The sequence below is a fragment of the Pseudochaenichthys georgianus genome, chromosome 16 (genome assembly GCF_902827115.2).
Source record: "Pseudochaenichthys georgianus chromosome 16, fPseGeo1.2, whole genome shotgun sequence".
NCBI classification, from domain to species: domain Eukaryota; kingdom Metazoa; phylum Chordata; class Actinopteri; order Perciformes; family Channichthyidae; genus Pseudochaenichthys; species Pseudochaenichthys georgianus.
Window position 1 is genome coordinate 45,979,124 of NC_047518.2, and position 12,243 is coordinate 45,991,366.

The window sequence follows — 12,243 nt, forward strand, 5'->3', positions numbered from 1 at the left end:
AAAGTACTTGGTGTGGAAGCGGCTATTGTCACTAATGCTTGGGGGGACATCTTATTTTTGCCGATGATGTGATCAATTTTGATCCACGAGACCAGTGTCTCTATGTTCACTTTTTTTATTCGCATAGTAACTTCAATGAGAAACGTACGATATAACCATAAGCGATAATCTATAACTCAACCTCAACTAGTTTTGATGCAACTTAAACTACATGGGCGTGGTTTTAAATCCACATCCGCATTAGGCATTTATTCAGCAGCTGGAGAGATAAATAAGGCTCTTCTTCTGCATTTCATTGACTGAGGTCAGACTCTCTATCGCCTCCTGAGGAACAAGTGGTGTTACAGGAAGTGCCACGGCTAGTCAGTTAGCATGCTCATTTCAGTAGCTATCTCTACACACAATACATAAAGGTCCCCTAATGTCAGCATTAGATAAGATAAGACTTTAGTTATCCCGAAGGCAATTGTTACATTTACATTCGTTGCATTACATTTCAGTTATTTAAGCTTTTATCAAACATTCGTACAAGTATTTTTAAGTAGGCCAAACTGTTTTAATATAGTACCCAGCATGCAAGTTCAAGATGATTAGTAAAACGTGTGTGAACAGGATATCACTGCCTCGGCCCTCAAGAGTGACTTTACCAAGCCTTTCTTTGATTCTATTCAAAATGAGAGCTTTTTGCAAATGATTCGTATTAAACTGGTGCAAAAATACTGCCAGGTCTTCGGGCAAAGAGAGACCAAGTCATATATTTATGTCTTCTGAACTGTCTGAAAATGCAGGCCATATATATTATTAATTTATCCTTTTAACGTCACCATATTCAGAAAACAAAACCTTCAAATATTTATCTACATGAGGGATTAGCATGGTATTGACTGTCCTTTGACATCCACCTGATTCATCGTCTTATTTATAGAGACATGCATTTCCAAACATCTGGACTACCTATGTTGTAAATGTATTATCTTTTCAATTTACACACGACATCTATTGCAGTCCGTCCTGAGAGAGGGGTCCCTCCTCTGTTGCTCTCCTGAGGTTTCTCCCATGTTCCCCTTTACCTGTGGGGTTTCTTTGGAAGTGTTTCCTTGTCCGATGTGAGGGTCCAAGGACAGAGGGTGTCGTATTGATATTCTGTACAAACTGTAAAGTCCACTGAGACAAATGTAATGTTTGTGATATTGGGCTATATAAATAGAATAGAATAGACTTGAATAGAATCCTTTATTGTCATCATACAGGTACAATGAGATGAGTAGAGCTACTCCTTTTTTAAGGTGCCATCAAATATGCAAAGAGACGTACAACATTGAGGAGGAGACAACAAGCAACAAGCATTCATACTTCAATATGCAGATACAGTTAAAGTGTAGGAATATATCAGTTTAAGTAAGCGGTTTTACAGGTGCTCAAAGTCGCTTTACAGAGATAGTGGGAATAAAAGAACAACAAATAAATATAGTTGAAGTCAAATAAAAATCAAGCATAACAACAATCACAGATTAAAATACAGATTGAAGAGGTGAGTTTTTGTGAGTTTTTTGAAGGTGGTGAGGTCAGTAAATATGTTTCAATGTGTATAAATATATATATATATATATTGTGTCAGTGCAAGCCGGAGTTTAGTGTAATTATTGCTCTGGGGAAGAAACTGTCTTTAAGTATGTTTGTCTTTGCTTTAAGACATCTGTAGGGCAAACAGATGGTGCCCATGATGTGAACTGTCCTTCACAATGTTCTTTACTGAGGAAGCGGGAGATTGATTGATTGATTGATTGATTGATTCCGGTTCTTCCACAGTTACCTCGAAGCTAAAGTACCTCTTGGAGCCTCCGGTTTACGCCGAGGTCGTCGCTCGAAGAGGACAAAACGCCACCCTGCCGTGTATCATCAGAACCAAACCCAGACATTACAAAGTGAAGTGGACCAAGCTGGAGCCGGAGAACATGGGGCGGGAAAACATCATCATGATCTCTAACGCACAAGCCTTCAAACCGTACGGCCATCTTGGAGCGCGAGCGTCTCTCCGGAGATCTCACAGCATGGACGCCTCGCTGCAGATCAGACGCCTCCTGCTGGATGACGGGGGGAAGTACCGCTGCGAGCTGGTGAACGGCATCGAGGACGAGAGCGTGGTCATTACTATGAGGATAGAAGGTAATCAAAGCAGTATGGAGACCATTGGCAGCCAGTGGTGGGAAGTAGTGGAGTACAAATACTTCGTTCCTGTAAGTAAATTTTTCTGGTATCAGTACTTTACTCCACTACTTATTTTTGTGACGACTTTTTACTTCTTACATGTTGAACTCAAATACCTGTACTTTCTACTTCTTACATGTTGAACACAAATACCTGTACTTTCTACTTCTTACATGTTGAACTCAAATACCTGTACTTTCTACTTCTTACATATCGAACACAAATACCTGTACTTTCTACTTCTTACATGTTGAACACAAATACCTGTACTTTCTACTTCTTACATGTTGAACCCAAATACCTGTACTTTCTACTTCTTACATGTTGAACACAAATACCTGTACTTTCTACTTCTCACATGTTGAACCCAAATACCTTTACTTTCTACTTCTTACATGTTGAACCCAAATACCTGTACTTTCTACTTCTCACATGTTGAACTCAAATACCTGTCCTTTCTACTTCTTACATGTTGAACTCAAATACCTGTACTTTCTACTTTTAACATGTTGAACCCAAATACCTGTACTTTCTACTTCTCTCATGTTGAACTCAAATACCTGTACTTTCTACTTCTCTCATGTTGAACTCAAATACCTGTACTTTCTACTTCTCTCATGTTGAACTCAAATACCTGTACTTTCTACTTCTTACATGTTGAACTCAAATACCTGTACTTTCTACTTCTCTCATTTCCCAAACAGCTGGTTCCTTTAGTCTGAATGTGTGTTTGTGGCGTGGTCATTATTCTTTAGAGTCACTGCGTGCCTATTGATTGGAACACGATCCGTGTATCCATCACTTCCTGGTCTTCTCCAAAGAAGAGGGACCAATGGAAACGTTGTCACGTTGCCGTTGTTCAGCATGGAAACATTCATTAGCTAACAATGACATTATTGTTCTATTAATATAAAGGGAGGTCAGGTACTCTTTAAAGCAGCTGCTAGCTATGGGTACTTTTTACTGAAGTACACTTCAAAGCCTCTTTACTTTGACTTGAGTGAAGAAGTTTAGTCAGTACTTCTACTTTCACCAGAGTATTTTTAAACACGAGTATCTGTACTTCTACTTGAGTAAAGGATGTGTGTACTTTCGGTCAAAACACCCTGCTTCTGTCTGCAGGAGTTGTGTTCCCGTACCAGAGTGAAGACGGCCGCTACAGATTGACTTTCCACGAGGCGAAGGAGGTTTGTGCCGAGCAAGACGGCATTTTAGCTTCATACCACCAGCTGTACAGAGGTAAACAGGACTGAGAAGTTTGTATTTCAATCTCAATCTTTATTTATCCATATAGCACATTTAAAACAACCTCAGTTGACCAACGTGCTGTACAGGGAACAAATACAATATAATAGACTCTATGCATTACATTAATGCACACAATGTACAACAATATCTGTTTTCTTTCTTTTTTTAATACTGCCAATTTTTATTCCATATTTTCTATGTAAATACTGTTATATTTTACTATATTTTTTATTATTTTTCATATTTTTCAAGTTCTCTATCTGTGTTTTTTGTTTTTGTTTCACTTTTATGTATGCACCACGACATCAAGTCAAATTCCTCGTACGTACGTAAAAACACATAAAATGTCAAAATACTATGTTTAACTAGTATTAAAGGAAAATGCAAAGAGGGGAGTATTTAGCAGAGATTTAAAAAGTTCAGTAGACTGAGCAGTCTGGCTTTGTACTGAGAGGCTGTTCCACAGACTCCACAGCACCACATGCTGCTATGGACAGTCTTACACTAATCTACATCCTCAAAGAAATTGAAGTGACTGTTATTTATATTGATTGTTGTGCTTTTATTTAGGTCTTATGCTGCGTTCACACCGGACGCGAATATTCGCACACAGTAACATGTGGACTTGCAGGTAAATCCGCGTGTTTGTCCTCCCGCAGCGTGGACGGAGGGTCTGGACTGGTGTAACGCCGGCTGGCTGCAGGACGGCACGGTTCATTACCCATTATCCAGCCCCGACCCGCCTGCGGAGGACAGCTGCTCCCCGGCATCCGCAGTTACGGAGCGAAAGATAAGAATCAGGATCGGTTCGACGCTTTCTGCTTCACCTCGCAGACTTCCGGTAAGCTTTGAGTGGTTGAAGATTGTTAGACAAAATATATCACTCGTCACCGGCTTGAGCTTTTGTCTTAATGTACATTATTTAATATCATATTCTGTTCTTGTACATAATCATATTCTATTTACACGTATATATACCTTTCGCACTATTTATTTGTATTTTTGGAGGAGCTCAGGTCAGAAGATTTTCATTGCCATTTCTACACTGTAGCTTACAGTATGTGCATTTCACTATAAATCCTTTTAATCTTTTGAATCTTTAATACTTGATAAGACACTGCTGCTACGGAGGATCAAAGGAGAGAAAGAGGTTAAATGTCTCTTAAAGGTGGGGTAGGTAAGTTTCAGAAACCGGCTCGAAATACACTTGTTGTTATATTCCATGGAATGTTCTCAACATCCCGATAGCAATGAATATCTGAAGTGCTTTGACAAAAAATCCATACAAAAATGTCATCTGTAGAAGCCGTAATACTGTAAAAAGTACAACCATAAAGTAACTGGATGGCCTACCTGCCTGTCAGCCTTCCATCTGGGCACAAACTGATCTCGTGCCCTCATTGGTCATGTGCGCGTTCGTGTGTGTTGGGGGAGGGGCTCTGTGAGGAAGTGGCAGATTTTCTCCGGTTGTGTATTTTCAAATTCTAGCGATCTCGAGCCGGTTTCTCAAACTTACCTACCCCACCTTTATTGTAAAATATCCTGTTTATATTTTGTTACTGTACATTTGTATTTCCACATGAATATTTTCCATATGTATATGTTTTACTTTTTCAATGCTATTTCATTTCTATTTGAGACGTTTACATTTTGGATTGTTTATTTCTAGTCTTTTCATTTCTCCAATGTACAATGCCTTGTCTTTTTATGTTGCTGCAACGCAAACATTTCCCAAATTGGGATTTTTAGATAAATCTCCTTGGTCCCCGGCTTGAGCTTCAGCCTCTGATCCATGTGTCTGTGATCCTCTCCAGAAGGGAAGCAGTCATCACATACAGAGCATCAGCTAGTTCCTGAACAGTGTCCTTCACATGCTGATATCCAAGAGAGGGAGTCACACAGTCACAAGATGGAGGACTAGAAAGCAGTATTCAATGTTTAATTCAGATTAGCTCCACGTCAGAATTGAAATGAGCATGCTTGATGTCTCTCTCCATAGAAGCTGAGTCATCATGTTAATCACATAGCTATCATCTGCCTCAAACAGTCCTGATGCTCTTCCAGGTCATCACACATCCTGTCATGTTCACAGCTACAGTTGGTACCTCTGTTAGCATGCTACTCTCATGTTGGACGAGGACATTCAGTGTTTCTCTGGCTTGGTGACAGAAAGCCTGAAGCAAATGTTTTAAGGGCGTTTCACAAGCCAATATTTAGTTTCATTTGATATCCGGCTCGTTTGGGTGGTTTTGAACTCATAATCGTGCATCGATGCAGACCAAAGAAAATGCACCGAGAGGTCGTGAGAGTTGGTCTTGGACCGTTTCCAAATAAACCAGAGTGGTGTTTCAACGCAGTGAGAACACAATACGACCAAATTGCATGAAATGAACCGAGTTTCGGTGTCGGTTGACTAATTCTGCTAACATAGAAGACTAGCATTAGTAGAGTGTGGTTTCGTGTCCCAAATGCTTTCTAATAAGCCCCACAGTTTATCAAGTTGTGTGAAAAAAGCTCTGAAGAAGTGTATTAGTATTGAATTGGATTTCCCCATAGTCAAAAACATGTAATTCAATATCCAAATCCCTGAAATTGATCCAGTGGGTTAAATTCTGTGGGAAAATACTGTTTCCTCGGCTGGAAAAGACGTCCGCGATTTCGAAAAGTCAAGTGGTTGACAGGATTTCTTTCAAATAAATAACCAATGAACATGTGGTGCTTCTATCCTCTATTTAAACATTGTTGGACCTTTCTGCTGGACCATAAAGACAGGTTCAAATCAAAATCAAGTTTCATTTATATAGCACATTTAAAAGCGATTTTTGGTCGAGCCAAAGTGCTGTACAAAACACATTACTACAATCACAATAAAAGACAATAATTTACAACAGAAATATAAAAAACACAGAGTCGTGGTCCGCTCTGACGAGAAGGCCACGGAGAAGAAGTGTGTTTTTAGTGTAGATTTAAAAACCCCCAGGGTCTGGGCCGACCTCACAGCTGCTGCGAAGGCTCGGTGCCCTCGGGTTTAGAGCCTGGTCTCGGGCACTATCAGCAGCAGCTGGTCAGCAGACCTTAATTGGTTGTGGTAGCTAGCTAACGTGTTCTGGATTTAAAGCTCTCTTATTAAAAGAATTTCACAAATTGGGATCAATAAAGTATCTATCCATCTATCTTATCTCCTCTCTCAGGCTCCGTCTCCTTCGTCTCGGGGTCTTTCTCCTTTGAGCAGGCCGGGCACGCATGTCAGCGCCAGGGAGCGGAGTTGGCGCTGGTCGGCCATCTTTACTCCGCCTGGCGTTTCCAAAACTACGACCAGTGCGACGGCGGGTGGCTGAGAGACGGCAGCGTACGGTTTCCCATCAGCAACCCCCGGGAACTCTGCGGAGGAATCCCTGAAGCCGGGGTGCGCTCGTTTGGATTCCCCAACAAGATGAAGCCTCTGTTTGGAGCCTATTGCTACATGTAGCCCGAAAATAAGAAGAACTTCGACAGCGGGGCAACTTAGAGATCCGGTTTAAGCAGGAAAACATGTCCCAGAATTCACTGCTAAACAAGTTGATCTGCCAACAAAAAGCCCTGAGAGAGATCTCAGCTACGATGATACGGACAGTAATGGAGAAATATGAGGTTGAAGTCAAATGTTAATGTCTTTAAAAAGGAAAAAGTCATTATTTAATCTAGTTTAATTTTCTTTTTAAGTATGTTGGCCGGTGCTACAACAAACCAATACACTTCCATTTAGGAGATTATAAAGATGGACAACTGTCTGCGGAGTTAGTCGTCTCATAACTGTTATTGTTTGTCAGTATATCTGAAATGTCTAGGTTAGCTACGTTAGCTATGTAGCTTACAGCCGATCTGCAGTAACATCAGAAGTGACCACATTGTTAAAATATGTCCATAAAACATTTGTTTAGGTATGTTTCCGACAGTTGTCCAGCTTTATAATCCTGAACGTCACCAAGCGCTGTGTGCGTCACTTTTTAGTGTCCCTGTTTTGAAATTCTTGCAGCGTTTAAGCTTTTAAGGTTAAATGAAAGGCTGCACATGTTTCCTCAAGTTGGTCAAACCTAATGGAAATGCTTTGGGCTGATAAAGTGTTTGCACCTGTGGGCCACCGTACGGAAAGCCCCACTGCATGAAAGTTGGTTTGGTTCATATCCATCTCCAAAGGTACATTGAAGTATTTATAAAAAACACTTCTTCCAGGATGTTTCAGATTGTGCCCTCCTGACTGTAATATCTCTTAAAGTGAACAAAAAGGGCACAAAGATCGTATTTTTCAATCAAATGAAAACCAAACGGTTTTGTTGTCAAAATCAATTATCATAAAATAAATAATTGGTAAGTAAAACAATCGTATATTTATGCAACCACAAAGCACTCTGGCTTCCCAACGCACTTGCAGAATATGGTAAATGGAATAAAAACATAGCTATGCACAATAACGTTTCAGAGCGTAAAGGAAAGTCAAGTTAAGCGAGGTGAACATTTGCATTTAATTAAAATGTTTGTCCATGTAACATGAACCAAACTGCTTCCTGCAAGCTCCAGCAAAGAAGCTACAACTCTGAACTGTAAATAACAGGATGTACCGGTTTATCTGTAAATTAATTACATGTTATTTAATTTATTCAATAAAGATATGTCCAATTGTCAGCATATTCATTTGTCCATATTTTGCAATATTTAAAGAGGACATATTTCGCTCATTTCCAGGTTTATATCAGTATGTAGTGTCTCTACTTTAAAGAGTCCTCTCCTGCTGATGTTCAGGTGTATATCAGTATGTAGTGTCTCTACTTTAAAGAGTCCTCTCCTGCTGATGTTCAGGTGTATATCAGTATGTAGTGTCTCTACTTTAAAGAGTCCTCTCCTGCTGATGTTCAGGTGTATATCAGTATGTAGTGTCTCTACTTTAAAGAGTCCTCTCTTGCTGATGTTCAGGTGTATATCAGTGTGTAGTGTCTCTACTTTAAAGAGTCCTCTCCTGCTGATGTTCAGGTGTATATCAGTATGTAGTGTCTCTACTTTAAAGAGTCCTCTCCTGCTGATGTTCAGGTGTATATCAGTATGTAGTGTATCTACTTTAAAGAGTCCTCTCCTGCTGATGTTCAGGTGTATATCAGTGTGTAGTGTATCTACTTTAAAGAGTCCTCTCCTGCTGATGTTCAGGTGTATATCAGTATGTAGTGTCTCTACTTTAAAGAGTCCTCTCCTGCTGATGTTCAGGTGTATATCAGTATGTAGTGTCTCTACTTTAAAGAGTCCTCTCCTGCTGATGTTCAGGTGTATATCAGTATGTAGTGTCTCTACTTTAAAGATTCCTCTCCTGCTGATGTTCAGGTGTATATCAGTATGTAGTGTCTCTACTTTAAAGAGTCCTCTCCTGCTGATGTTCAGGTGTTTATCAGTATGTAGTGTATCTACTTTAAAGAGTCCTCTTCTGCTGATGTTCAGGTGTATATCAGTATGTAGTGTCTCTACTTTAAAGAGTCCTCTCCAGCTGATGTTCAGGTGTATATCAGTATGGAGTGTCTCTACTTTAAAGAGTCCTCTCCAGCTGATGTTCAGGTGTATATCAGTACGGAGTGTCTCTACTTTAAAGAGTCCTCTCCTGCTGATGTTCAGGTGTATATCAGTACGTAGTGTCTCTACTTTAAAGAGTCCTCTCCTGCTGATGTTCAGGTGTATATCAGTATGTAGTGTCTCTACTTTAAAGAGTCCTCTCCTGCTGATGTTCAGGTGTAAATCAGTATGTAGTGTCTCTACTTTAAAGAGTCCTCTCCTGCTGATGTTCAGGTGTATATCAGTATGTAGTGTCTCTACTTTAAAGAGTCCTCTCCTGCTGATGTTCAGGTGTATATCAGTATGTAGTGTCTCTACTTTAAAGAGTCCTCTCCTGCTGATGTTCAGGTGTATATCAGTATGTAGTGTATCTACTTTAAAGAGTCCTCTCCTGCTGATGTTCAGGTGTATATCAGTGTGTAGTGTATCTACTTTAAAGAGTCCTCTCCTGCTGATGTTCAGGTGTATATCAGTATGTAGTGTCTCTACTTTAAAGAGTCCTCTCCTGCTGATGTTCAGGTGTATATCAGTATGTAGTGTCTCTACTTTAAAGAGTCCTCTCCTGCTGATGTTCAGGTGTATATCAGTATGTAGTGTCTCTACTTTAAAGATTCCTCTCCTGCTGATGTTCAGGTGTATATCAGTATGTAGTGTCTCTACTTTAAAGAGTCCTCTCCTGCTGATGTTCAGGTGTTTATCAGTATGTAGTGTATCTACTTTAAAGAGTCCTCTTCTGCTGATGTTCAGGTGTATATCAGTATGTAGTGTCTCTACTTTAAAGAGTCCTCTCCAGCTGATGTTCAGGTGTATATCAGTATGGAGTGTCTCTACTTTAAAGAGTCCTCTCCAGCTGATGTTCAGGTGTATATCAGTACGGAGTGTCTCTACTTTAAAGAGTCCTCTCCTGCTGATGTTCAGGTGTATATCAGTACGTAGTGTCTCTACTTTAAAGAGTCCTCTCCTGCTAATGTTCAGGTGTATATCAGTATGTAGTGTCTCTACTTTAAAGAGTCCTCTCCTGCTGATGTTCAGGTGTAAATCAGTATGTAGTGTCTCTACTTTAAAGAGTCCTCTCCTGCTGATGTTCAGGTGTATATCAGTATGTAGTGTCTCTACTTTAAAGAGTCCTCTCCTGCTGATGTTCAGGTGTATATCAGTATGTAGTGTCTCTACTTTAAAGAGTCCTCTCCTGCTGATGTTCAGGTGTATATCAGTATGTAGTGTCTCTACTTTAAAGAGTCCTCTCCTGCTGATGTTCAGGTGTATATCAGTATGCAGTGTCTCTACTTTAAAGAGTCCTCTCCTGCTGATGTTCAGGTGTATATCAGTATGTAGTGTGTCTACTTTAAAGAGTCCTCTCCTGCTGATGTTCAGGTGTATATCAGTGTGTAGTGTCTCTACTTTAAAGAGTCCTCTCCTGCAGTCATGTGATCAAGATAATACAGAAGAGATTTTAACAAACATTTAATCAAAAGACATTTTCAACAGTAAGAAATCTGACTAACTTTAAAATAATCCATTTTATTTCTCCTTTTTAATTATATTCATGTTTACTATATTATACATTTATTACGTTAATTAGATAAACAACACCACCTGCATTGTTACAAGTGTATTACAGTACTACAAACTAGAAAAGAGACGGTACATAAGATGTCGTTTCATCATTGAAATACTTTTACTTAATTGATCCCCAAAAATGTGCGTCTTTGTGTAGATAATATTTACACATTTTAAATTAAACTCTCATCATTCTGACGGTTCATATTGGCAACCAGAGAAATACAACGCACCAAAAGAAGTGGAGAGTCTTTAGAAAGATGTGCACAGATCATTTTAGCTCGGGTTGTTTTTAAGGTTTCGTCTCACGTAATTTACCAAAAGTATTTCGATTTTACAGAAAAACACACATTTGGATTACAGCCTTTCCAGGTGGCGTCGAAATGATTTTAATTAAAGGTTAGATGTATACAGTTCAACTGTAATGCAGAACATTGACTCTTAAGAAACAAAGGCTTCTGATGTCCTAGAAGAGCCACACAGTTTTCTCTGTGACTGTCTCCGTGACCTCCGTGACCTCCTCACGCCGCACAGGAAGTGATGTCACTGGGTCTTCTTCCTTTGAAGGGACTGGATAAGAGAAGATAAGAAATGTTTGCGTTGCAGCAGCAGAAAAAGACATGGCATTGTACATTAGGAGGGAGCAACACAAAGATAAACCAAATGATCCTGGGCTCCCGAAACTGTTCTGAAAACTATCCCAATGTCTTAAAGGTCTATTATACTGTTCTTCATCAATATATCACAGGTCTCAGATATATCCAGAGCCTGTCTCTGATTGGCTGAAACACCAAGCAGATCATTGCAGTATTACCCATAATCCCCTCTGTTTCAGCCCTGTTTCCAAAGTGCTGATTCTCTGTCTGTTACTTTAGATGACAGACAGGTTTTTATAGAAATGGATCAAAAAGAGAGAGAATCTTTGTCCCTGAAACGTTCAGAGTCTCTTTCCACCAGTGCTTCTCAAAGTGTGGTTCGTGAGTATATTGGTAAAATTTCACATTTGAAATAAATAAATACATTTAAGTTTTCCGCACTCTCGCCGGAATATAAGTGGATTTTGTATAATAGGTGACCTTTAAAGAATACTCCACTGATTTAGCATTGTTAGAGTGGTGCAGGGATTTCGTATTTCTGTGTTGGACCCTGAAGGCAGCTTCTCCCTGGTTCCCTCTACAAAAAGCTAGAGGGTCTTGAACATACCATCTACAGTGATTGCGATGTTATGTTCAAAAAAGGATGTCATTGAAGAGCCATGCCTTACCTTGGATACAGGTGATCAGCGGCTCCTCCCATTGGCCGCTGGGCAGACAGCTGATCACGGGGTTGAGCTTCTGCAGGAAGCCGTCCTCACAGTAGTACCGCACTCTGGAGTTCGTCTCGAAACGCAAACGCTTCTTCCCGAACACCTTAGCACCGGGAACTCTGGGCAACTCGCCACAGGACGCTGACGGAGAGAAACATGGGGAGGTGGCTCAGCAGAGAGGGCAGAAGTACACACATCCTTTACTCAAGTAGAAGTACACACATCCTTTACTCAAGTAGAAGTACACACATCCTTCACTCAAGTAGAAGTACACACATCCTTCACTCAAGTAGAAGTCCACACATCCTTCACTCAAGTAGAAGTGCACACATCCTTTACTCAAGTAGAAG

At 40.1% G+C, this 12,243-nt stretch overlaps 3 protein-coding genes across 3 annotated transcripts in view; 1 reads left to right on the forward strand and 2 right to left on the reverse strand.

Annotated features, from left to right (window-relative positions):
• hapln2 (hyaluronan and proteoglycan link protein 2) overlaps positions 1 to 8,118 on the forward strand; it is a 38,718-nt gene extending 30,600 nt beyond the window's left edge. The window contains 5 exon segments of the mRNA XM_071205768.1: positions 1,810 to 2,166; positions 3,331 to 3,447; positions 4,116 to 4,178; positions 4,181 to 4,297; positions 6,648 to 8,118. Of these exon segments, the coding sequence (XP_071061869.1) occupies positions 1,810 to 2,166; positions 3,331 to 3,447; positions 4,116 to 4,178; positions 4,181 to 4,297; positions 6,648 to 6,925 (932 nt within the window). The 3' untranslated portion in view covers positions 6,926 to 8,118.
• The window catches only part of LOC117460575 (killer cell lectin-like receptor subfamily B member 1B allele C), a 461,418-nt gene that overhangs the window by 386,148 nt on the left and 63,027 nt on the right, over positions 1 to 12,243 (reverse strand). The gene's annotated exons all lie outside the window — the stretch shown is intronic.
• bcan (brevican) overlaps positions 10,476 to 12,243 on the reverse strand; it is a 34,178-nt gene continuing 32,410 nt past the window's right edge. Inside the window, exons 14-15 of the mRNA XM_071206012.1 lie at positions 11,852 to 12,034; positions 10,476 to 11,157 (exon numbers count right to left, since the gene is read on the reverse strand). Coding sequence (XP_071062113.1) covers positions 11,054 to 11,157; positions 11,852 to 12,034 — 287 coding nt within the window. The 3' untranslated portion in view covers positions 10,476 to 11,053. The remainder of the gene's footprint in view (positions 11,158 to 11,851; positions 12,035 to 12,243) is intronic.